Genomic DNA, 27,747 nt, shown 5'->3' with positions numbered 1-27,747 from the left:
GTTGTTCTTCTTTAATTTTCAAATGTATTAGAATATTAATGCCAACAATCAATAAATTAGTAAACACGACGAGAATTTGATGAGCAAAAAAGTATCAGGTCACCATCTATCGTCCAGTTAAGCGGTTGTTGAACTTCAAGTAGTAGTAAATTAATAAAAAAAATAGTTTCTGATACAATTTTTAAAGTTGTTCTTCTTTAATTTTCAAATGTAGAAGAATAGTAAAAATTTGACAAATATGTAGTTATAGCTTTTATTCTGATTTTTTTTTTAAATTACAATGAAGAATGTTATTTATCCTTTGGCAGCAAATTATTGAATTATTAGTAGCTTGTGGGAAAGTGCACATTTGTTCGTGAAGTGCTCATTCTTCTACCATCTTTGTAAAGTACATCGTCTTAAAAAAAACTATCATAGACTATCAGCTTAAAAAAAAACTTTTAAATAATCTTTGAGACTTCGCGGAGATATTTCGATTGGTTGGTCGGTCGTTTGGGGGTGGAAAGGAAGTAAGCCGCACTCTTCGGAGATACCTTCCAAAATGTTCTTCCCGATTCGGCCTTCATGTTAACCTCTAAAAAAATAACAATAAAAACCATTAGTAGAGAATTGGTACACGACAATCAACTACACTGCCGGCCAAAAGTTTGGGATCACCCACTAAAAAACATGCAAATTTTGATCGTTCATATCTCAGCCGTCTTAGGACATATTGAAAATCTTCTGATCTCATTTGAAAGATAATGAGCAATAGCTATCTCGGAGGTATTTTGCCCAAATTTAATGTTTTAGTTTTGAACTTAAAACTTAACCTAAAGTTTTACCATTTTCAAAAAATCGCACTCAATATTCAAAGCCGATCATCTCGGGATAGGGTGGACCAAATCTTAAAGTTTGAGTGGCATTAGAATCCCTAATCTTTACTTCTCAAAACACAATCAAAAAATTTTGTGAAAAAATTCAAAAACGTATTTTTAATTAATAAAATAGACACTTGAGTTATCGTCCAAAAGTTTGGGATCACCTCTTTGTATGGTGAGTTTGGGATCATTCTTATAAAAACATGCAAATTTGTTTTATTCATATCTTTCTCATCTCACATCGTATTGCAGATCTGAAGGGTTCATTTGGAAGCTTAGGAATTGTTGGTTTTAAATAAATTCATTCAAAAATTATATTTCAAGGTGAGAACTATAAAAAAAATCTGAGAACTTTCAAAAAAACAATTAAATTCAGGTGATTTTTTTATGGTTATCACTTCAAAATATAATTTTTGAATGAATTTATTAAAAAACAACAATTCCTTGGCTTCCAAAAGAACCCTTCAGATCTGCAATACGATTTGAGATGAGAAAGATATGAATAAAACAAATTTGCATGTTTTTATAAGAATGATCCCAAACTCACCATACAAAGAGGTGATCCCAAACTTTTGGACGATAACTCAAGTGTCTATTTTATTAATTAAAAATACGTTTTTGAATTTTTGCACAAAATTTTTTGATTGTGTTTTGAGAAGTAAAGAACAGGAATTCTAATGCCACTCAAATTTTGAGATTTGGTCCACCCTATCCCGAGATGATCGGCTTTGAATATTGAGGGCGATTTTTTGAAAATGGTATAACTTCAGGTTAAGTTTTAAGTTCAAAACTAAAACATTAAATTTGGGCAAAATACCTCCGAGATAGTTATTGCTCATTATCTTTCAAATGAGATCAGAAGATTTTCAATATGTCCTAAGACGGCTGAGATATGAACGATCAAAATTTGCATGTTTTTTAGTGGGTGATCCCAAACTTTTGGCCGGCAGTGTATCTTACCAAAAACAATTGTCCGCACCCAACGACCAAACGGTTTGAACAGTTTAATTGAAGTGTCATTTGTATCTTTCCATAACCAGTTGATGTGCTCGACAAACCGTATGGATGTCATCGGCTGCATTGAATTGCGAAACCACATCCGAGCCAACACCTAATAACAATTTGATCGAAACCTTACAGTTATTTCAAACTGAAATTTTCAGGTCGTAAAATTGAACACGATAATCGCCACAAACCTGCAATGTTTTCTTTTAATTTATTTTAATTTTTTGAAACTAATCTGAAATTTTTGTATCACTTACAATTTTTGACGTCGATTCTTGTGTTGGTGTTTCACAGCAGGTTCCCGGCTCAGATTTAATCCTCGGATTGTCCGCTTGGGTCGCGTAACCTGCCCATTTTCCTTATTGAATGATTTGCTGACACCATACAAACCGATTACGACGTTTTTCGAACCGGAAATCGAATCCGTTGTTAAGAAATTTAATCCCGAAAATCCGAACCGCGAGCGAAATCAAAACAACATCAGCGCAATGACGACCATTTTGACAGATGTGTTCATTCAGTCACTCACCTGAATGAGATACTGTCACTTTACCCACATCGATTCCGGGAATAAGGTGACAAAAGTCACGGTGACTCCGAGGTGAGGTGACAATCATCACGTCACGCGCGGCGCAGAATAAGGCTGAATATTTGAATTCCAAAGTTTTCGTCATTTCATCGTTTTAACGGTTCGAAAAACAAACTTCAATTATATCTGAATTTTAGATTTCATTAGAAGATCATACTTTCCATTCAGTATTCCAATCCAAATTACATATTTGAGATAGCAATGAAAAAGTTTCAATATATTTAAAAATCATATTTGCTAATAAATTTGCTTAATTTTATTTCCAAAACTATCATTCATTAGTATAATTAACCATTTAGAGCCTAACATTGTGATTTACATAAATTCTCGATTAAATTTCTATCTCGTCACCACCTGAAAAGGTACCGACAATTGTCACCTAAAATCGTCATCCGAATGCGACGATTCTCACCCACGGTGACTACGAGAATAGGGTAAGAACTCACAAAGTTCATCCGAAGTGACGTTCCTCACCTAAACCGACTGCTGGAATAGAGTGACTTGGGTGACTCTACTATCGTCACGTCACTCGAGGCGCAGAATAAGGGCCTTTGTTAAAATTTGTACAAAATTTGCGGGAAAAATTTTACAATCTGAATTCTCTCAAGATCCAAAATATGGTTTTGACAGCTCCTTAAATGAAAAATTCTTAAATGAACCGTTTCTGTCTTGTTAGATAGTTTTTCCTTAATAAAACATGATCGGTACCAGAAATAGGCGGTAATAGGGCCAGTTGAACACCCCCAAGTTTAGTGAATTACTTTAAAAGCGTACATTTTTCGCATTCTACTAAATTTTTTATTGAAAGCATTTAGAGCAGTTTTGAGATGTATTGAAAAAGAAAGCGAATAAATATCTGCCGTCGTTTTTTATTACACATGTTAGAAGTTGAAAACCCGCTTCATTGGGCGGTAGATGGTGACATGATGGTATTTTATGAGGCAGAAATATAGCTTGTTTTTAAAATAAATAAACAAGATGTTATTTGTTAAAAAAACTGCTACAGATTTATCTTTTATTGAAATGAAAAAAATAAGGTCATAACATAAATTATGAGTTAACTGAATTGATAAGTATTTATTAAGAACACGACTTTCATATTTCTTTTCAAAAAAGTAAATCTCACTCCTCAGCTCGAGTATGTAGGTAAACGGCTAGCCTTTTCAATCACATCATTCATGACCCAATAATGGTGATTATTTGACACGTGCCTTTTTTTTCTCGACCGCATGGGGGCAATTAATCATTCTGACAAGTTCATCCCCTCCACTCATCATTAACTGAACGAACGGCTGAAAATGGAAGCATATGTTCAGACGATCGAAAGAAAACCGAAAAAGTCACACTTGATCCGTATCACTGCACGCTTGCTCCTATCGATACATGTCACGAGCCTTGCGGTTTGCGGCCAGACCATTACAATCCAATTAATAACGTGTACGTATTAATTAACCCCCCTTTTTGCCGACACCAACTTTGGGAATTAAATTAAAATGCTGTTACGTAATGATGGCTACTTTTATTCGGTTATCGTTCTTTCGATGAACATTAAAAAAAACATTAAACTTTATTTACGGCAAAAAAAAAACTGGAAGACAAATTTATTTTACACTTTTGAAACTAAAATTAAAATAACATTGTAAATTGATTATTTCAAAACAAAATGCACGTACTTCAATCAAACGTACACGGAAAATGGTATTGTCGTTTGCACCCTCAAGCGTCCACAAACATTGCGATAGGGAGACACACGGACGCAAATCACAATGCTGCGATGCGATTGATTCGGAACGCAGATTTCACACCCATCCTGATAGAGTGGTTTGATTCCAAATCGGGTTATGGTAGGGGCACATCATACGCATTCCGAAAAGAGCTTGTGAAAATGTGGCCTATGATTTGCTATAAGCAAGTAGATTCGTATCGTCCGGTTTGTCTCGGGTGGCTTTGTACGCTTCCCGCTCTTTGTCCGGAAATTTGGTGGGCAGATTCGGCGAGTGCAGATTGGCTTTTGCCGGATATCGAACCCCTGCGATTTCCACCTCGTAATCGCCACTCAGTACGTACTCGTTCGTCACCGGAAGTGGCTTTCCTTTAAAGTCTAAATTCTTCACAAAACCGAGACAGATCTGAAATGAAGTCGAACATCGCAAATCAAGAATTTGGAAATTAAAAAAAACCATCCATTCATCGTTACCTGTTTCTTGAATGTGAACCCGTAGGCTGTTGTTGTGGTTTGTCCACAGTAGACTCCATTCCTGTAGATGGGCTCGCCTCCCCAACTCCAAAGGTCTATTTCCGGGTCATGGTCGTTGATCAGCAGCTGAATGTACATACGTTCAACGCCTTTGTCTCGCTGAGCTAACAACGCATCCCGGCCAATGAAATTGACTCCTTTCTGCAAATAACCGAAAGCTACAACAACATATCTCGCTTCTCTTCTGCTATCAAACAAACTTACATCAAACTTAACGCGCCACATTCGACCACATTCCAATGGCGTGGTAAACGTGTCCAGATCCTGACCCCAGAATGCAAAGAATTTCTCCACTCGAAGCGTACGCATCGCGTAGTACCCGCAGTGTTTGATCCCGTACTTTTGGCCCGCTTCCATCAGTTTCGTGTACACGTGCAGGGCGAATTCGTTCGGAATGTACAAAACGTAGCCCAGCTCGCCGGTGTGCGTTAGGTTCAATGCTCGGATGCCATTGGCCAAACCAACGTCAAGCTCCTGTACAGATTGAATGGTACAATTTAGAAATGAAAATGTGATCCAATCCGATGTATCATAGCGAAGGTGAAAAATTTGTATTGCCTTTAAATGGTGTTTTGCAAGGAACAACTGACACTACGGTCAGAGTACTAACGGAATTGTATCAATAAAGTGTAAATAAATATTTTTCTATAAGGCCGTAACAAATTTCAAATCCTTCTTTTGTCACTCGGAGTTGGATGAACACAAGGGGGGGAGGGGGTGGTGGGTAATAAAATAAATAATGCAAAAACAAATAAATTGGAATATATTGCACGATACCTTGTATGCAATGAAATTGCATACTATATCATAGCATAGCATAGCATGGGGTGACTACACACATCTTGTATTGGCTGATCCAAATCCAACGTCTGCCGGGAGTCACACACTGTTTCATTTTCTTCCAATAGTCCAGAGTTGCAAGTTTTCAGATAATCATTGAAAATCGATACTCACCGTGATGAGTATCAATTGAGCAGCACAATGAATTTCGTTGTGACGCTCAAAGCTTTTGATGTCAAACGAAATTCGCTGAACATCACATCTAAAAAAAAAATCACAAATCCAGAATCCCATTAGAGAAATCTTCAGCTATATTCCCCACTTTTTCCCCTACTATCTTTTGACGAAAATTTAATTTGTAACGAATCTGGAATATTTTAATGTATTATATAATGTGATTAGCTTTTCACACTAGCGGCACGCCAAGACCAAGTTGAACATCTCCAAACGCTTCGATATAAAACAAAATTACGAAATGCTCTTTAATGATTGGAGTTTATTGAAAATTTCTAGTAACGAAAGTGTTAAAGCTCGTGGGACCTATGTTTCAAAATAAATTCTTTGTACACAAGAACACAAATTCTTTGTGAACAACACTTTGGTTTTATAATATTATTTGCAAATACGTCGCTTCAATACTAATAAATTTATAACATAATTTCATAGTAAAAACAACTTAAATGAAAAAATATAATATTTAGCCGTTAGCGCTTTGTTGGTTTTCAAAGATTAAAAGCAAAAACATAATATGGGATTAAAAGCAATATTTCAAATCGATTTTCTGGCTATTTGTAATCAATAAAATATGCTTGGTTAACTAAACATAGAATAAATTAAATGAAAAATCGATATTTGATTTAACTCTCAAGGGCTGAGATTTTAACAGAAAAAAACGATCAAAATTCAGGTTTTTTAAGTATTTTTGTTTTGTATTTTCTCGGCTGTTGACATACAAAAGAGTAACATATGTTGAACTGTATTATGATCACAGTCATCAAATCTCATAAGGTCTCTTCTTCAGAGCATGTTGTGTACGAGTGTAGGATATCTTAATTTGGAAATATAAATGAAGATCATGTATTCTAAAAATTATGCATCTGTACATCCAGAATTAAAACCTTCTTTTTTATATCAACTAAATGATGTCCGTGATAAGCTGTCCTTTGTTTCAACTTCTTTCAGTTCTCTTTTCAAATGATCTTTTTTTAATCGTCCTTGCTCCTCGATATCCCTTCTCTTTTCCAAACTACTTATTGGTGGTGCAGTTTTCTGTAGAATTTTCGACAGGAATAGTCACTTAGAGACTGTAAAAGATCCGGAACAACCGTAGAAAAACCAATTTTTGAAACAAATCTTAACATTCTCGATTTTGCAAAGACCACTTCAAAATGATCAACTAGGCTGTAAATGATTAACTTACTGTCTAAACAGCCATTTTACTAAAATTAAACAATATTTTTTTTCCAAGGGTTTCACGATTTTTTTTAAAGGACATTTTTAAATGTACACAAAAATCGTTTAAAAAATCCAGTTATGATTATTAAAGAACAACTCATTTTTAATGCATGTGTCTAAGAAGCTCATAAGATTATAATAAAGAAATTAGTAGTAAGGCAGCTTAACAAAAGAAGCAATTTTACAATTATTCCAAGTGGTAGTACAAAAATATTTGATCTATCTTAATATTCAATGGCACATTATTATTTTTGTCATATTCTTTTTTTTAGAGTTCTATAAATCTTCTAGAAGCGCTCTTAATGGAATAAGTGAATTTATCGGAAATTTGATAGGCTGGTCCATAGGCATATCCTACTTTTTGGTGCAACGATCATGTTTTCTACTTCAGAAATTTCAAACATCACGCGAGTCGAGATAATATTTGAAAAAGATTTGTGAGCCGGCGCAATTAAAACCGGCTTTCGTTCTTTTGAAAGAAAAAATCTTTAAAATGCATAAAAAATCATTAAAATGTCTTTTTTAAATTGGAATAAAAAAGTATAACTGTAAAGATAGAAGCTACAAGCCGCCGCTTTCATTGACAGGAATTTTTTTAATATTTCCTTATTACATTTTGTTTGGTTGATAAATGCTTTTCACATGTGGTCGATTCCAGCCGGTTGCATAAGCTGGAATGCCATGCGTTTTAATTGGAATGATTTTTTCGTTGGTTATAATCTTTTTTTATTTTTAAATGCTATAAATTTGTTTCCTAACTCAATAATTTGTTTGGAAGATTAAGAAACTATTTCCATTTATACTAAAACTCCACATAGCTACCTTAGAATTTGAACTTTGTTTTTAAGGTTGCCGCTGCAAGTAGAAAAGCAAAGCTTAGCTCGAATGCAATAAATAAAATCATGAAACTTTTTTCTGCAAAATTGACAAAACACTTTCGGTAATTCAAAGCTACTAAATTTGTAAAATTTGGCTCAGTGGATCCTGAAAATGTTAATGCTGAATTTTGGTGTTTCCCGGCTTAGTTGTCTGCGGTACTAAATGTGTTAATACTTATGATAATCAAATATGTAGCTATTCAGATTTTGATAATTTTGTTTCTATTTAGTTTCTTGGAATGTCCAGGAGATTTAAGTTGTTTTTTCTGGCAAGCAAATTAAGTCATTGGAGTTTTTTCTAATTGAGCTCGGGCTTTTCAATGTTTGCGATTCTTTGATTTAAAAGATTTAAAAGTACATTACTGTGGGAAATACAATTTCATAACTTTCGTGTCTTTAATCGTCTGAATACGAGCGAGACTTTTCAACATATTTCAGTGCTAAGTGTGGGCATATATACCGTTTGCTCATTCTGTAAAACTTTCATTAACCTAAGAAAGAAATATTATAATCAAATTCTTACAAGTCATGATAATACATTCATCAGAAAGATGTTTTAAAACGAAAACCTTCATTCAAATCATCGTCAACGTTTCACACTGAGATTCAAAAAGGAAAAACCTCACTCGATAAATGAGATTTCGCAACCTCGCTTAAGACAGCAATAAAATAAACAAAATCTTAACATTTGTCTGATTAAACTGAACTTCTAACAGTATGTTCTTTATAAAAATGTTTTAAAAATGTATAACTGGCCTTTATAACATATAACATATAACATATAACTTATAGAAATATACGATTTGCTTTTGGTTTAATGCCTTTGAAGCAAATCCCCTTGAATTTATATATTCCAGATAGCGTCGAGGAACCATCATGAGCTGCTGATCGAATCGTCAGGGGATCAAGTCCAGGCGCTAACAATAAATTAATGAACGTGGAAAAAATCAGCAATCAGGCAAATAATAAATGTGTACGATATAAACTTGAATTTGACAGCAAAAAAACACATTTCTTTTAAACAATCTTATTTTTATTATTTTTTAAGAATGAATATTTTAAATATTTTTTTCCAACTGACGGAAAATGGGAGCCCTGCACTCAAGTCGCAAAAGACGACCAAATAAGTCGTCAAACTTTCCATATTGTTACGAAAAATGTCGTATATTACAACCTCAATCATCTATATGATGATGTGAATTGTCATAGTATATTCCAAATAGAATCAGGGTAGTCGTAAATGATGCGCATGACAAGTCGTGCAAATCGTAATTTAATACAATCCAAATCAAGAATATGTTTGCTAATGTACCTATATGGCCTCCAAAATGATACGTATATACTGGTTTTGCTACATTATATACGATATGTTTACACGTATATTTGCACGTATATTTGCGTTGCAAATTCGAAATACCCACCAAATGGTTGTCTGGGATTCATCTGCCAGTGATTTTAAAAGTTGTAGTATGTTCAGCTTTTTCTGAACTGGAAAACTTGTTTCCTAGTTTCTTTGTTCGAGAATTTGCACAAATATTATTCCATGGCATCTCTGCTCTCAAAAAATAGTTCTTCTGCTTGTGACTCTCAGACTGAGAAGGCGTCGACATTCAAGACAAGAACCTTTTGTGATGCTTACGATGAGATTACCTTACATCACACTGAGATTCAAAAAGGGAAAATTTCACTCAAAAAATCTCAATCTCATGAGATTTCGCAACCTTGCAAAAGTCTTCGGCTCCAACTCAACGGATTCTACATTTCACACAATTTTCATCTCGATTTATCACAGCAAGCCACAACAACATGCCTTGTCAATCACATGGTGAAATTTTCTGATAGCACAAAAATTCACATTCCTCAACATTTATAATTGAGAAAAGGCATCGAAACGCATTCCAAATGCACGCGACACTCCAGTATTATATTTAAAACATTTTTGCCAAAAACACACTAATATGAAAGATTCGATTTTTTTCCAAATGCAGGAAATGTTTAGTTGTACACAATAACGCACGCCCAAGCGGATGGCTTCGAATAAACACAGCATAATATGCATTATCATGTCGTATCACTCCCGGTATAACATATCTTCGGTTATCCAGTAAGAGCATTTCGTCAAATATTTTCATTAGTTTCACTATTTAAAGTTACAAAAAATTTAAATTTTCGCGGACGAAGACAAAAAACGCGTGCGCTGCTATCAAGTCAACGCCTACCTCTCTTCAATAAAATTGCATACTATATCATGGCACAAAATACATATGTAAATCAAGTAATTGTTAATCGAAAAATTCAATTAAATCAAGCTTACAAAAGGTGATAAAACTTTCATCATCCACAATTAGTTTTTTGCTCTTGTCATATTTCGGATATTTGATAAATTTTCTGAAATTTCCATAAAATACTTCAAACTTTATTTATTCCCCCCTTCGCGTTTTTTTGGAAATTGCGAAGCAGGGGGAGGGTGGGAGAGGGGTTGACAAAAGAAGAAATTGATATTTTTTCCGGCCTAATTGATATAAAAAGCTTTTTTATCGGCGTTTCACTGTACGAATATATTTAGTGAAAGTTTCAATATGTTGAGATGATGTATTTATGAGCGTTTTGATTTCAAAACCGTCCAAAAAGTTAACAAAATTCAATAGTTTTTATTTTACTTCCTCCCATTTTTATTGATGGATTAGGCCCGAACAAATATCAAATTCTTCTTTCGTCACCCGCCCCCCTTCGATTTCTCCGAAAATCCAGAAAGGGGAAATAAATAAAATTTAAGGTATTTTATTGCAAAATTTGATAAATTCTTCGAAAATTCAAAAAGTTTGAAGGACAAAACTCGAACTTTAAACGGTGGGAATTGTATTACTGATAAGATTGTTTCACGTTTTGTATTTGAGATATTTTCGAGAAATTTTAGATATTTTTGAGAATTTTCGATTTTGTGTAATTTGGATCATATGCAAGTTTGTTGCATGCAAGCTTTAGTCCAATTTGTTGAAAATTTGTATTATTTTTTTTGTCCGCCACCCCCCTCCCTCCTTGTGCTGTTCCAACTCCAGGGCCGTAGGAAGAACCGACTCATGGGGGGGGGGGGGGGGGTTTGGTGACTAATGTTTACCTATGATGTTTTGCCTAACAACACACAAATTTAAAAAAAATGAAACAAATTATGTTTGTTACTATATGATTGTTCATTTTTAAGTAGGGGAGAATGAGGATACTTGATCCCTGGGGATACTTGATTCCTTAGTTATATCTCGAAACTGGAATGTCTTACAAAGATCAAATGTTCTAGAAAAATGTGCCAAAATGAGTAAAATAACAATGCTTGTAGTTTAAAAATTTTTAACAAAATAATTGTTTGAGTAATTGAACTTTGTTTGAAAAATTTCACAAAATGTAGCTTAAAGATCTTTTTACATCACTTTGAAATTTTCCTTACATGGGAAAATTATGAAAAAAATATTTGTTCCAATGTATCAATCGTTCGAGCGTAGAATGAACTTCATAATGCCATGTTTTCAAAGCAATGGAAAACTCTCAACTTTTTTCAGAAAAAGTTTTCTAAAATGTTGATTATGGGTATAATTGATCCCCTAGAGTTGGGTACAATTGATCCCCCTTCCAAAAGGCATATTCTTCTTCTGAATTGATCGTTATGATTGCTGATCACGAAATTACTAATATTTATACAAAAACTAATATTTATCAAACAATTGTCTGAAGAAAAGACCAAAAAAAAAATTAATTTTCTCTTAATTATAAAAAATAGCGCCTTTAAGTATGCAATGTTATTAGCGTTGAGACAAAGTTATAGAATTTTCTTCTTATGTCTGCTATAAATTGTGAAATGAGAACAAACATGACCAAAATAGTAAATTAACATTCTATTTTGGGGTTTTGTTTGATTTTTATACAAGGATTAGGGCTTCCTGAATAAAAGATCAAGTCTCCTTCAATAGGGGATCAAGTCTCCCCTAACTTCAGAAAAATCGCAATTTTTTTACTCCCACGAAAATGCTTCTAGTTCATCAACGGGTTTAAGTATCGTTCTAATTTTTGAAGCGTAGAAACTTGATGTTACAAGCTGTCAGAAAATGTCAAAGACGGCGAGTTGCTAAATTTTTCCAAAAAGATATGGTGAAAATAAGAAAAGGGGATCAAGTATCCCCACTCTCCCCTACTCATTAATAGTTCACGTATGAAATCGCAACTTAAGAGAAGACACGAATGTCACAAAGATGGTAAAGTGTCATTAATAAAACCTTCAAAAAAGTAACTTGAGAAAAGTGGTCCTTAGCCTAAAGGGTGAGCTAAATTTTTTTTTGATGAAACCACTAGAAACAAAATAGGAAATTTGCTTTCATCGATGGATAAAATTTTTGAATTTATTGAAAAGTCTGTAGATCAAAGTTATTTGATTTGAGCATAAAATAAGTTCTTTTTAGGGTAGCCTTCAATTTCTTCAAAAGAAACTTTTTCAATACTCAAAACAAACAAACTAAATCTTCTAAACTCTTTTGCAAATTCCAAGATTCTAACCTTTGATGAAAATAAATACAATTTTCCAAAAAAAACAGTAAGAGATAAAAAAAATTACGGATCAAATTTGCTTGATGCAAACTTGAACTAAATTTATGACTTAAGTTTGGAATTTGCTTTAAAAAAAAAGCTGCAATATTGATAATGTTAAACAATACACCTAGAAAATAAAGAATTATGTGCAGATTTTTAAGTTGAAGATCAGGTAGGTATTTGTTTCTTAAACAGGAAACATTTTGCATAAAGAATCAATTTCATACTAAAAATCCTGTGGATGATTTTTTTAAATATAATTTGGGATATTTTGCATGAATCAAAATTTAGAAAATTAACTCAAATTCTACTTTATATTTGAAATTTTCGGCTGAATTGTGTGTACAAATACATACTAATAGAATGTTTCCGAATTTCTATACGATTTCCGAAATGTACAAAAAATACGATTTCCAAATCTTAATTCCAGATCAGAATTTCATGAGCCAAATCTTAGAGCCCTCATTCATGAATCTATTATTTAAATTATTCATTTTTTCAATTATTTATTTTTAATCTGTTTTGTTAATCTGATTTAAAATGTGAATTTCGAATGATGAATCTGAATCTGGTTGTCAATTTTGGATCGCCACTTAGAAGTTTTTAATGTTGAAATTTTGTGTTAGGAAAAACTTTAAGAACTTCGAATTTGAGTATAAAACAAATTTCTTCTTTTTCCATATTCGGAAAACTTATAACAAAATATTGAAAATGCATTTGATCTTCGAAAAACATGATTCAAATTTCATATGAAATGCAAAAGCGCAACCGAACAAGGATTTCAAAGCAGCTCTTCATTCCTAATTTCTTATGATTATTCGAACTGAAATCAAGAATCCTTAACATGATACAAAATAAGAAATACGAAAATATGTAAATATACAATTGTGGTTAGAGGAGTATGGAACCAGAACCTCCAAAATGGGTTCAATTTAAAATTTAATATTCAGACCCGAATTTCTATGAAAAGGTTGCCAAATTGCCTGGTTTTAACCAGATTGGCCAGGATATTTAATATTAAATTTGGGAAAAGTCCGACCTGGTAGCCCAGATTTCATTGGAAAAGCCAGGATTTTGCCCGGGTTTGTTCTCATTCCCATTCTTAAATCAAATATTTAAAAAAAAAACAAATAGTGTTGTTATTTTTTTTTTATGCGCCCAAAATTTTGGCAGCAAGTTTAAATTTTTTTTAGATTTTTGATGAGCAATTCCTAGGTTATGACCAAAATTGCCCGGTTTTTCCTGGATTTGGTCAACAATTTTTAAATCAAATACACGGATTTTGCCCGGTTTTCATATAAAACATTTGTCCGACCAGAATATTTGCTGAAAAAAAATATGACAACCTTATTCTATGAACAAGAAAATTTTGAAAAACTGTAGCAGAGTTTTGAAATTGAAATGGGTTTTTGTTTTTGAGGTTTTTGTATTAGTTTTTAGTCCAGATAGTTAAGGGCGTTTTACTCTTGAATATCTTTGCTCTGCTATCATAATTTGATTATGAATTTAAAATTTTGAGTGTAGAGTAGAATACCTTGCTTGCTTTGGTCTTGCGGATAGGCTGGCACAAAAAACTCGTAGCGTGTTTTATTTTTACTAGTTATTATTTTACTAGTGTAGTTCATAAATTTTTATCTAACGTGGTCCTAAAACCAAGTAAATTATAAAAACACGAAAAATCGTATTTTAAAAATAATAAAGATTTCAAAAATAAAAAAAAATTGTATTATTTCAAAAATGGAACATATAGAAAAATAAAATATTGCATAAACTTGGAAATGTTGACTTAAGTATTCAACACTTTTTGTGTTCTGTTGAAGTTTTCGTTGTTCTAACATATTCTCTCATTCTGATGCAAGAAGAATTGAGTAAGGGATTTCCATGCCTTTAAATCGAGAACATTTTCCAGAATCTATTCACAATATGTAGATATTCGGTTTATGAAATTCGTAATAGCCATCCTAACTGCCACCCTAGTGTTCATATTTACAGTTTTAATTAGATAACATTGATTCATTTTTTTGCGGGGTTATAATAAAGGTTTCTTTCGCACGTATCCGACAAAACATTGCAAAATCCGGGCGTTTGGTTTTAAAATTGAACTTAAAATCCGGGCAATTTCCCGATTCATTTAATAAAAACCCAGGAACTTTTCGGCAAAAATCTAGAAGCAAGACTTGAAAAAATTGTTCATCGAAACACATCAGCAGATTTGATATCGTTTTAGAGGTTTCCAAAAAAATCGTTTAAGGTTATTTTGATAAAATTGGGTCATTAGAACATTATATTTAGGAAAAATTTAAAATTAAAACAAACAACCGGGACCCAAAGATGGGTCTTGACTCAAACATTCAGCCAGCGAAACAAAATTCCTGCCAGGAGACGAGACGATTTTTTTCGCATGTATTTTTAACATCAATTTTCATCTCATCAATTCTCTGAAATTTCAACTTACATAGTTGGATTCATTTTTCCACAAAATAATTTAATTTTTCAGTTTTTCCATATTTCACCAAATTTCGGGTGACCGGGCCGAACCGACCTTTCCCAAATTTCCAGACAAATATCCGAGCATGTGCGTGCAGGTAAAACCGGGCAATCTGGCAAGCTTATTTATAATTCCTTATTGAATAAATAAAAAAAATATTTAAAACGGATTATAGTACCCATCTTTGAAATAAGCTTTGCCGATATAATCTTTAATATAATTTCTTCAAGGCGCTATTTTTCAACAAGCTGTTGAAATTTTAAAAACCTTCTGACTTCAACATAATATTCAAATGAACACTTACCTTACAGGTGAAAAACGGAAAGTTTTTCGGAGACAGATCTGTATCGGTCAACTCAGACAGCATAATCCGAGTAAATGGTCCCATGATACAAATGGCAGTATACATGGATGTTACGTCTGAGACGCTAACTCTGCCCCCAGATGGAAGATGTCGATCAATCCACGCTTTGCAACGAGCTTGTTGAACTGTCGGAGCAATCATCATGTAGCTGGTGATAAAAATTTAAAATAGTTAGTTAAATTTGTTAAAGTTAAGTTTGTGCGTAGAAATTAACCGAAACTTACTGATTTTCTGAAAGCCTAGCCAAAGAGCAATCATTCTCGTAGCCACCATGGCGATTGTGCATTCCCGTGTGAATAATTGAACCGACTGGTTGATCGATGTCATTCGAGCAGAGATACTGTAGCAGATCTACAACTTCCCTTCCTTTGGACCAAAGATCAATTTTAGTGAACGTACTGTAGTCACTCAGTCCAATCTGCTCTCGACACGCTTCGTACTCATTTTGCACATTTTCGAACCAGTGCGGCTTCCCGAAACCATCCGTTGAGGCTATCCGGAACTTGGGAATACCTTTCTCATCGAGTGAGTTCTTTTTGTCGAACCAAGCTGGCCGCTCGTAGCCCATAACTTGACTGAAAACGGCACCCGCTTCTTTCAAAGCAGGGAAAATGGGTGACATCCTGAGGTTACGCCCCGTTCTAAATTCATAAAACGGATAGTTAAGATCGTAGTGCAATCCGGGAACCTCTCGAACGCGGTCTCTCAGAAATTTGCGATTATTGTGCAGCCCCAGAAAACGCGAGATGTCCAGCTCATGCAAATCAACTGTCGAATATCCTGCCATGTATGGGGAAGATATGGAAAGACTTGATTCATAAGAAATACGTTAAGATTTTCTCTAGTGCAACAAGCATGACAGTGCCATCTGTGGTTCAACATTTTTCAAAATATCGCACATGCGCAATGTACATGGCGCCATAAACCTACCGGATGGTAACAACTGTAGGCAGCTGGTTAACACAACAATAAAACAAAAGATGACAAATGACAAATATCGTTGTCTAAAAACCAAAACGTAGATTATGCGCAACCCCCTGGCAACTTGACAGTTCGATCGAGTTTCGTGTGTCTGTTTCAATATCGCAGATGTCGCTTGTGTGCCGCTTGTTTACATACTTTTCGAGTCATGCATATGGAAAGGGCACACTATTAAATGTGGTGCGAATTATGCAAATTCATAACTTTCGAATGAATAAAAAAAAAGTTTTAACCGAAATTGTTAATCTTGTTCAATAGTCTACCGATTTATATATTGTGTAGGAACAGTTTTTCTATGAAATGGGAAAAGTTCTGCTATAATGTGATTGTTTTGTCATTTTAAAATTTGCATATGCATCGCAGCTTATGGCAATCACTTAATTATTGATGCGGTAATGTTGTATTTTACAATTATTGTGCTCGAGTGTCTTCAACAGTTTCGGTGGAAGGTAAACTTGTCCCAAAAAACTGCCGGATATCAGTACATTATTTAAAGCAGTTCAGAAATTTTATACCTTATGTAGGACACACAAATTAACGATCTACTCGTTTTCTTGGACTAATCTTTTGAAAACAGATTCACTTCACTTCACTTCCAAATTCAAAACTTTTTTTAGTTCAAAACATGTTTCAATATGCGTCCTTCCGACATGTTTATAAGCTCGATTTTCGATTTGACAGAACCAGAGAACCAGAAAAAACTGGCACACGCGATTTGTATGGGAAACGTCAAGTTGCCAGGGGGTTGATTATGCGATTCATTTTTTACTGGATAGTCGAAATTTTTACTAACCCCAACATTTTACCACAACTTTGCTGCCTGTGTATAAGGAAATATGACAGCTTCGGTAGCTTAGAGTATCAGCAGCGGTCAGGCGTCAAAGCTATAATAACACTCCATTTTGACATTTCGACGGCGCACCGCAAGGTTTCAAACCAGGTGCTATCTTGCTCCTGGGTGTTAAAAAAGTGAGTCAGGAGCGAAATTTGAATACCGACCAGCTCCTGATTTGACAGGTGCTAAAGTGTCTAGGGAAAATTCACAAACGAAAATAGCAACAAACAACAACAACATCTATCGGTGCGTCACCATTGGCAAAAATGGATACAAGGTTAGCATTTACCGGTGCGCAAATGAGCTGCTAAAGCTAAAATAAGACCTAGAATGTGTCCCGGGTTAACACCTGGGATAGCACTTACTGGTGCTCTTAGAGCATCAGTACCGGTAAGTGCTATCCCAGGTGTTAACCCGGGACACATTCTCGGTCTTATTTTAGCTTTGACAGCTCATTTGCGCACTGGTAAGTGCTAAACTGGTTCCCATTTTTGCCACTGGTGACGCATCGATAGGTGTTGTTGTTGTTTGTTGCTATTTTCTTTTGTAAATTTTCCCCAGACACTTTAGCACCTGTCAAATCAGGAGCTGGTCGGTATTCATATTTGACTCCTGGCTCGCTTTTTTAACACCCAGGAGCAAGATAACACCTGGTTTGAAACCTTGCGGTGCGCCGTCGAAGTGTCAAAATGGAGTGTTATTATAGCTTTGACACCTGACCGCTGCTGATACTCTTAGAATTTCAAATTATGTTCATGAGAAAAAAGTTGAATACAACTGTTTCGTGTAAGTTTCTTTACTTCCCGCGCCATGTTCCTTTCGGAGTAACGCTGGTATCGATATCATTTACTTAACCCTTAACTTTATTTCTTGATAGGCACATTTTTCTCATTTGTTTGGATAACGTGCCGCTATTAAGCCTACCGCTTCTCTGATACTTCATTAACACGTTACAAAGTTTCCAAAACTAAAAATCTTGAATAGATCGGTTGAGAAACAAGAGAGATATAGCGGTTTAAATAAGGAGTGTCAACATGGCATGCTATTGATTTAACAGGTTGTGGGATGGATGAGGGGTTACAGGAATGCAGCAATACTAATGTAAAAACCGTACAGCATCCAGACACACTATCATATCGACAAAGTTTTTGACTTTAGTTTCTTAGAAAGTTCAGATAAAGTAATCTACATTGAATTTTATATCTTTATCAGCAGTTTATTTAGGTTTATCAGAGTTTAAAGTTGTCAGATGCAATGGTTTTGCGCAAAAATGTCTGCGTACTTTTCAAATTAGATGTTTAAAGCCAGCTATAATTACGGTGCCTTTTTAGAACAATTCCAAGAATTAAAAATCGGCATCTCATTAGAGCAAGTTCCCTGGTGTTGGGAAAAAGTGGTAGAAATTTTGGCATTTTGAAAATTTTACCATGCAAAAATGTTTTCAAGATCTTTGAGTGTTGTATCTTTTTACAGCACTGTTTCAGCCGTATGTGATAGAAATATTGCTATTCCTTAACAAATAAATGATAACTTCAAAAAATTTCGATTCAAATGCAAATTAGACGTTGAGCGTTTTTTTCGCTCGTGGTAATTTACGCATTTTTGTTTTTTTTTGTTTTACTGGTGATATTGTGATTTTCTCGAACAAATAAAGCTAAGTTCTTTTAGAAATGGGACAGTTACGAATGCGTGTATTTAAAAAATCATTCGTTTGATCGAAATACTTTATATGAAGGAAATGAAGGTAACTTTATGATAATTCAAATTTAAAAGAAATATTTACCGTTTTTTGTAAGAAAAATTTCTACTTTTTTCTAGGTACCTCCCATCAGCCGGCGCACACTTTTATCAGTCATGATATTCATCAGTTTTTTAAACTTATATTTCGTCTTATCTTTTTTTTATGTGACTGCATCCTCCTTCTTCAATTCCTGCTACTTTTCAGTCCAATACATCTCTTTTAAAAGAAACTAAAGGCAATTTACTGGAAACAGCTGTTTCGAGATCAACAAAACTCGATTATTTATATGTCACTTTAAAGCGTTTTTAATGGAATTCCTAGTGGCAAAATCTGACAATAACGAAGTAAAACCATCATGAGATTGAACTTAAAGTTTAATCGGTTAGTGCAGATCGTTTTTTTTATGCTTTTAAAAACAGCGAAAACCAAAGTTTTCATTTTGGAAATTGTTGTTGTTTTCCACAGGAGTAGTCTTGGAAAATCATCTTTTTAACAAAACAACGAGCATATATATACTTTTATATGCTTGGAACCTTGTCACTAGTAGGCATGGTATAGGGATTCAAAATCTGGAATTGGTTTGAAAAAAGATTTCTTATAAGTTTTGTCGTCCATCAGAAATCATCTGTCTCATTGCCTCGGTACTGGCTACACAGCTTACGAGCTCTGGAAGAAGCTAAAAATTATTGTTTGAGGTTACGTTTGAATAACTCATAACTTGGCAAGCCACACTTTCAGCTTATCAGAGAATTTTTTTTTGGACATTTCAGCTATCTACACTTGTTTTTCGCTTATTAAAAATTAAAAATGGTGGTATGAGACTTGACTTTCCTGATTAACCTGAACCGTAGCTGCCGATCAACGCTTGATTTGAACTTTTTGGACATTTTTGACAGTGTTTGCATACTTTTCCACCCCTCACATATAGTAATTTTTGGAATAATCAACGGTTTTGTCAGCTATTATTTTAATAATGATGAATTTTGAAGGAAACTGTGCAAAATTATTTTTTTTCTTTTTCTCTTGCATCGTAAATATCTCGTGTAAATATAAACGTGTAAATTTAAAATTTTGAAAAAAACGGTCGGATGGTACCTACTTTTTACAGGCAGTAAAATGCTGTCAAAATTTTGAATGTTCGATTACTAGTAAACGAGCTTTTATCAAAAAAAAAAGTGTCCCATTTCTATTTAAAAGAACTAAGCTTTACGTGGTGGGAAATTTGATCCTACGGTGGGAGATGGGACTTGCAGGAGATGGAATTTAAAATAAATTGTAGAATAATAAAAATGTAAATTTAATTATTTAAAAATTGTTTCAAAATCTTCAGTGATCTGTATCTTAAGTGATGTATACTCATCGAAAACACATAGTAATACCCATTTTTTATGATACCAAAGATTTTTCCGAATTTAATGTGCATCTTCTATAGCTTTTTTGTACAACTTTCATTTCCTATAATTCCTTGATTTATTTGGAATGTTTTCAACGCACTGTGATTCTTTTTGTACATGTTTGCCACACGTTTTTGGAATTCCATTTACCTCATCCATTCCATTTACTTGATAAACTTCATTCGAAATGAAAGCCGGAGGAATTTCCTTGGTATGATATGATGTAATTTTACAAAAAGGTTAGCGTCACTGAATGAAAGATAAATCATAATTCCAATCACAAAATTTACATTCTAAAAATTGTACAATATTTGACACATTCATAGCGAAACAACATTTTACGTGCCTATGTTTTAATAACTGAATTTAGAAGAAAAAATTGTAGTTCATAAGTTTTAAGTAAAATCGATCTTTGATAAATAATTAACAAATATAAAGCTACAGGAAAACTAAAACCAGATATTGAATCTGTTTATTATCCTTTATGCAATCACAAATTCAGATCTTGCTTAGCTATTCGTTTCAGAGATACGCTTAAAAATTAAATCTTACAATTTTTAGATTTAGGAATAGATAAGAATACAACTATTTCTAACATCATTCTGGAAAGTTTTTTAGTATTGGGATATTGAAGTAGGATATTGAAGTTTTTAACTCATTTAACAACTTTGTTACAGACTGTGGACTATGACACGATTCAAATTTTGGTTAAAAACTGTCAAAGATTGAAATTGGCTTTAATCTTTTTTTTTTAAATTTCGTCAAATTTACCTTATATTTGCAGGGTTGAAAAAAAAAATAGACAAAAATAAAACTACTGTAACTTTTTCTCAGATGACAAATTATACGCGGTCTTTTGAAAAGTTGTTCATAGATTTGATTTTTTTTTTCAAAATCTTGGAAATGTTCTTAGTTTGCCAAAAAAAACTGCACAAATTTATTAATTTTAACCTATTTTCAATAGTAATCTCGGAAACAAGAGCTGATATCATAATAGCGAAAATTGGTTTTAAAGTGGTTCCCACAGTTGTTTGAGCGTTGTGAGCTCTCGAACGGACGCCACCATTAAATTTGACGAGTTTGGAGGGCCTCAAGAAAACAGATCATATCCAACTATTAAAATTCATTCAAATTCTTAAAAAAAAAACATATTAAAATACATCGAATTTCCATACAAATTTTACAGCATTTGCTTATAATTAAAAAACTTTAAAACTCTTTGACGTAAGTATTTAAAGTTTGTTTAACTTCAATAGCAAAAGGTATAATTATGAAAATTAAACCAAATTTAGATAGCTTAGTATTGGTAACGTGTTTTGAAAAAATAGAATTTATTTAATGTTTATGGATGATTTTCCCGATACACATTTCAAATCAAAATTTATGTGCGCAAAAAAGGGTTACTTTTGAGATTAAGCTTGAAAGAGTTCAGTAAATAATCTTTTTAATGAAGGAAGCTTATGAACTATACAATTTTTCAGGAAGAGTGGTAAACTTCAAAACTTTGGAAACGGGCGGCGATTTGACGATTATGGAATTAAGTATGAAGGTTGTAAATGCCGTGAAAGAATTCGTTAAAAACACATGGAGTAAAAATTTCTTACTAGGATGAAAGATTCTTGAAGCAGGCATACACACAAATTTTTAATTTCAATCTGTTCTGTTTTTTTCCTTGAATATTAAAGAATAAATACTTGTTCGGCCCTCGAGCAAATCTAATTTCGAAAATTTGGCCCGCCTTTTGAAAATGTTGGCCGCCCATGATTTAGATAATTGTTGATAATAAAAAAAATAATAATAAAAAAATTAGAAACCTTTCTGACTTTTTGTTCACATTTCAGATACAAAATTCTTCAACTTAACAGAGCTTCTAACTGGAGATCCAAAATTAAAAACTCAATCAGATTGATCATTCGAAATAAAAAATTTAATTCGAATTTACAATTCGGATTAAAAATAAACTCAAAAATAGCTTCAAAATATAAAAAAAATATTACCAATTATTTTGATACAAATAACAGGAGATCGTAGACTTATAATTTTTATTGTTAGTTAATTCAATATCGATCTTCACATTTTGATTCACAGTCAGTTTGTTAATATAATTCAGCTGAAAATCACAAACATATTTGAGTTTATTTGCAAGTTTTGTTTTATGAAGAAAACTGATTTTAATTTTTCAAAAATTATCCACAAAATTTAAATTTTAAATTATGAGATTGATTGTTAGTGGAAAATATTTGTTGATAAAAGATACTTCAGGTTAAAAAAAATCGACAGGAATGCCATATTTTCTTAGTGTATTGAGTAACATTTTAGTATTACAATTTTAGCAAGAGTAAAGTTTCGAACTAAAATTCTAAATTAGATAAAATTTGCAAGAATCAAATGTGAACCTAAAATAATTTTTGAAAATTTGATTTACAATTTTCATAGATGGAAATAATCATTAATTATGCTCCACAGTTTGGTAGATTTATCTTACTTGATATAAGCATAGAATAAGTTTTTTTTATAAGAAATTTAAAGCTTTCTGTAAAAAAAACATATTCCCGAAATCAAATAACTAAAATCTCCCAGATTCTTGAGCAAATTCAAAGATTTCAACCATGGATGAAAGTTAGTTCTCTATTTTGGTTCTGAAGGTTTCACTATACAGTTTAAACTTACTGTTTTAAAAAATTTCGAACGTATTAAAATAAAAAAAATTAAATGTAAAAGAACTTAAAAATGAATAATAAAATATAAGCAAAAATATCATAAAAAATAAAGCAGACACCAAAAACATGTATTACTCTTACGCTTTTTAAAATACTGGTAAACATAATGTCAAAATGCCTAACTTTGCTGTAATATTTATCCTTAGCATAACAATTTTTGTATCTGTATATCGAAGCGTTAGTACGAAAGGAGGTTAGTACGGTACAAATTTCATATACAATTGTTTTTTCTATTATACTATTTTATCAATTTGTTAGACATAAGAAACGATAGCGGAAAACCAACCTTGCGTAATTATATCAGCAATTGCTCTTCCAACTCCTGCTGCTGCAGACATTCCAATTGTTTTCATTCCGGCTGCGACTAGATAATTTTGAATCTGAAAAAAAATCAACCACAATTTAATACCTTTGACTGAACATAATAAACAGATCCAAACTCACCTCCGGTGCTTCTCCAATAATCCACTTACAATCGGGCGAGAACGCTTCCGGGCAATTAGACAAACGTTCCAAGGTAGCATTTTTCAAATTTGGAATGCGATACAGAAGCTGCTCTAGCAAAGGATGGAAATGGTCCCAATCTGCGTGCAGTTTTCTCTCCGCAATGTTTGATGGGACCTCACCGTCTTCATAGGCGGGCTTCGCTTTGGTTTCGAAACCTCCTGCCAAAAGACAGCCATTGTTTTCCCGGAAGTAGATGTGTCCATCGAGATCTCTAACCACCGGAATGCTGGACGTTAATTCGTACATCGGTTTCGTGTGCAGATAATAGTGTTCAGCTGCGTGAAGTGGAACTTTAACATAAGGTTCTGATAGTTGGCCAACTTGACGAGCCCAGAACCCTGCGCAATTTACAAAATAAACGCACTCCACTGCTCCATTAACAGTTTCAACAGCCTTGACTCGTCCATCCTGCTGAACAATTTTTGTAATCGGACAATTTTCTACAACTGAAACACCTTTGTCCAATGATTCCTTGACTAGACTTTGGCAAAAGGCATTGGGATTGCCGATACCATCATTGGGGATCCACAGACCACCGACCAGATCATCCGTTTCGATTATGGGACACAATTCTTTGCATCTCTCTGGTGAAACGAGTTCACATTCAACGTTCCAAGAGCTGCAACAAATTTTAAACAGTTAAGTTTATAATAAATATTAGTTTTTCTTTTTTCAAAGGCAGATTCTTAACTTTTTTCAAACGACTCAAAGATATTGATTGAGAATGATGAAATCAAATTCATTTTGCTAAAGTACCTGAGTTCATAACATATTTATACAAAACGCTTGGGAATAGGAAAAAAAAATAAACTCTAAAATTAAAATACAAGATATTTCTTTTTTACGCTTTCCGAGTCCCTATTACACTTAGACGAATGGCATGAAAGTTTTAAGTTTAGCGATGAAATAAAAGAAATCACATCACTTGATTCAAGTGTTTCAATAACACTAAATTTACAGAATAGTGTACCGTGTTTGTCGAGATAAATTAAATCGTTTTTCGGAATTTTGCTATTGGTTTTTTAGAGATGAAACAAAAAAAAATTTCAGAATTGCGGAATAGAATTCGATTTGAAAATTCATAATCTCGCAATGACTTTTTGTAAATGAGCATACCAGTCATTGATTCCTTGAAATAAAAACATTTTAATTTAAATAACACAACTAAGCAGGATTGAAATCGTTATTTTGAGTATTAAAAAAAGTTATGGCCCATCAAAGTTGTAAAATAATTTATAAAATTCTTAATTCATTTCAATACAATTTTGCAAATTTCTTCCAAACCTTGTTAATTAGGTGCATAAGGGTGTTTTTAATTGATTGAGATTTAAAAATTGGCTAGAATCTGCAAATCTTAAAAAATATCAAAGATTTTCCAAAAACAATTTATTTCGAAAAAATAAATAAATTTTATTAATGTGATTTTTCGAATACTTTGTTCGATTTTTCACACATACCTTAGAATTTCGTAATAAAAATACCACTCATTTTAATCTATAGAATATTTTTTGTGAAAACGCGTTTCCGAGATATTTGGACTTTGATAAGTGTTGTTTAAAAACACCACTGCATTAAACGGTTGACTTGGTCTCAGAAACTGGAATCAGAATTAAGATTTAGAACTTTCAGATTGCAGATTAAGAAGTTTCAGATTCAGGATTGCTGTTTAGAACTGGGATTAGATTTTCAAATGCAAAATCTCTATTTATATTTTGAAATAAAAAAGTTGTATTAAGAAAGAATATTCAATTTACTGAGCAAATCATTCAAGCAATTTAGGGGATAAATTAATTAATGCAGCACAACGCAAAATGATTATTTTTAAATGTTGAATTGAAATAATTTTTCTTTTAATTTTTTTTTTTTTTTGTAAAAAGAAAGTTATTTTAATTACGTTTCAAATTTATTGAACTTTTTTTCTGTTGCGGTAATTTTTATTTAATTTATCATTGAAATGTTTTCCAAAATTTCATTTTAAAAAACTCTTGTTTCATTTATTAGGTTTTAAATTGAATTTATGTTCAATTTGAGTTGAAGTTTTATGTTTAAAAAGGGGAACTACTGGTAGTTCACCCGTGCAAAACTGAACAAAAAACGAATTATTAAACAATTAAAGATTCAAATTAAATAAAAAGCATATAAAAAAAATAAATAAAGGAAAAACTTACACACTGGAAGATTTCATCCTCCGAAACATCGTCATCCGGTCACGAGTCCGTGCCAAATTCAACGATCCGGTTTGCTTCCATCCTGTTGGCAATCCTTTCTGGTCGAACTCCTTGATCAGATCAAGCGACGTCTGAGCCAGGAGAACCTGCGAATAAGTTGGCTTCAGCTCTCCAAGCAGGCCACTGAAATGCCAAGGGTTTCCTTCTCCGATTCGGCCTTTTTCAATGAGCACTGTGTGTGGTCCCCAGCCGCGTTGAGCCAACTGATAGGCAACGGCCGCTCCCATGATACCGCCTCCGCAAATGACAACTCGGGCATTTTTCGGCGGGGTGCTAGTAATGGAATCGAACTTCAAACCAAATTGCTCGAAATCTTCACCTCTTGATTGCAATTTCAGGGAACCCGAGCTGAATGAACGAAAGCCATCCGCCAACCACCATTTGTGACAAGACAAATTTTCACTTAAAACACTGCTAGCTTCACCGGAAATGGACTTCCTTCGAATAATGGCACTTGTTTTGCACAATCGCGATTGTTTGAGCGCAAGTAACATTGTAATTTAGCAAAGGTAACTGAAAGTTACCAAACTACTTTCATTATTTTCAATTGCGACTTCAAAGTTAAACCAAAACAAAATCAGCTGGCAAGGCAACTGCTCTTTCTGCCTGTTTTCGGAAATGAAAATGGGCAAAACAAACCGATTAAGGTAAGAGCACCTACTTTTTTATATTTTTCGTTTTGGTATTATTTGTATTGTCAATGTCAATTTAAGTTCACTGTCAAATTTATGTGGAACTACTGTTCAGTTGTACGTTTTAAATTATTATTAAAAATTCAAAACATTAAAATAAGTGACTTTACCCTACAATACAAGGTGGTACTTTCAAACTGTTCTTTCATCCCAGCAGTTTTTTGAATCACGTTTGAACTCAAAGGCAGGTTGTTGCCAGGTACACTGATTTTTCTTGATTTGTTTTGATTTTTGGGACGATACGTTCGTACTGAATTCGGTGGGTTTGGTCTTAGACCAAGCCCACCGCAAGTTGCTATTTCGGTCGGTATTTTAGATGTTTTGTTTGGTTGCGTTTTTATCTACTTACTTATTTTCGCACCCATTGTTGCGATCCAGGTAGGTATTTGTGTTTGTTTATTTTCTGATAGCGACTACCGGCTGCGTTGTTACCGGCTTGCTGCTGCTCGAATGCTATTTCTCGAATCAAGTTAGCAACTGTTGGTGCGATGATGGGTTGATAAATATGTTGTTGAATGAACTCGATTCGAGGTTTAGCAACCATTGGTGAGCCTGGTCTTAGGGCAGGTACCGGTTTGGGAAAGTTGACCCATTGTTCCCATGTAGACACGGCACTCGACGTGCATTGGGACCAATTCGTAAAATTCCTTCTTCGAATTTACCACCTGGGTAACCAAAAAAAAAACACACACACACACACACACACACACACGATTTCCTCAATTGCACCCTTCCGATTCCTATCTGAAACAGCTTTATGGGTCGTATGAGTTCTCTGCACCTAAAGAGTTATTTTACTGTTTCATATCTTTCCTACCATGATTACATTGACTTTCACGGTGTGCATTATGGTACCACACTAATCTTCAAAATCTACATTTGAAATAAGAATTGAATCCAGATTCTCATTACAGCTCTCTTGTTTTTGTACGCAAACCTCTTACGTTTTTTATAGTACAACGTCAATCCTTGTTTGCGGTTTGTGTCCACTGGTGATGGTTCGTTAACCAAACACAGCCATCCCTATACATGACTCGAAAGGCCGATGTACCGTTAACTCAAAAACATCCAGCGAATTAATGTTAGGTGGAATTTTCGTCAAAAGTAAATAAATTTCGAAGAGCAGAAAACCAAATGCGACCTTCATTCAACAGTGTTGCCAAAGTTTTACAATAGTGATGCGCGAGCGCTCAAGAGCCGCTCATTTGAACCGGTTCTTCAAAAAGAACGAACGAGCGGCGGCTTTTGAAAAAAGAGCCGCGGCTCAAAAATGAACCGTGTCTTGCCGCTCAATACCGAGTCGAAAACTGAATGGAATGAGCGAAGAGTGGCGAGCTGTTCGTTCGAACGAACCGAATGGCTCTCCGAACCACATGAGGTTCAATGAGCTACGGTTCA

The 27,747-nt window shown here is 33.7% G+C and overlaps 1 protein-coding gene and 1 long non-coding RNA gene across 2 annotated transcripts; both read right to left on the bottom strand.

Moving 5' to 3' along the window:
• Nucleotides 1–335: 335 nt before the first annotated feature.
• Nucleotides 336–2,355, bottom strand: LOC129741895 (uncharacterized). Its single transcript, XR_008736495.1, has 3 exons — nt 2,123–2,355; nt 1,821–2,056; nt 336–574 (listed from the first exon to the last, which is right to left on the bottom strand). It is a non-coding gene; the product is annotated as an uncharacterized LOC129741895 (long non-coding RNA).
• Nucleotides 2,356–3,958: 1,603 nt separating this feature from the next.
• On the bottom strand, nt 3,959–26,264 carry LOC129745429 (pyruvate dehydrogenase phosphatase regulatory subunit, mitochondrial). The gene is made up of 8 exons (XM_055738502.1): nt 25,598–26,264; nt 23,367–24,048; nt 23,209–23,302; nt 15,476–16,031; nt 15,192–15,399; nt 4,916–5,185; nt 4,652–4,852; nt 3,959–4,583 (listed from the first exon to the last, which is right to left on the bottom strand). The coding sequence occupies exons 1-8, from the start codon at nt 26,149–26,151 to the stop codon at nt 4,347–4,349; spliced, it is 2,802 nt and encodes a 933-aa protein (XP_055594477.1). The 5' UTR covers nt 26,152–26,264; the 3' UTR covers nt 3,959–4,346.
• Nucleotides 26,265–27,747: the final 1,483 nt, after the last annotated feature.

This window comes from Uranotaenia lowii, chromosome 2 (assembly GCF_029784155.1).
Source record: "Uranotaenia lowii strain MFRU-FL chromosome 2, ASM2978415v1, whole genome shotgun sequence".
Taxonomy (NCBI): Eukaryota; Metazoa; Arthropoda; class Insecta; order Diptera; family Culicidae; genus Uranotaenia; species Uranotaenia lowii.
Note: the sequence above shows the minus strand (reverse complement) of the source record. Positions and strands in the feature narration are given on the sequence as shown.

Coding starts and splice junctions, on each gene's coding strand:
- LOC129745429 (XM_055738502.1), bottom strand. CDS start 26,151: ATGTTACTTGCGCTCAAACAATCGCGATTGTGCAAAACAAGTGCCATT. Junction 15,400..15,475: donor GCTAGGCTTTCAGAAAATCA/GTAAGTTTCGGT, acceptor TTTTATCACCAG/CTACATGATGATTGCTCCGA. Junction 4,584..4,651: donor GGTTCACATTCAAGAAACAG/GTAACGATGAAT, acceptor ACTTCATTTCAG/ATCTGTCTCGGTTTTGTGAA.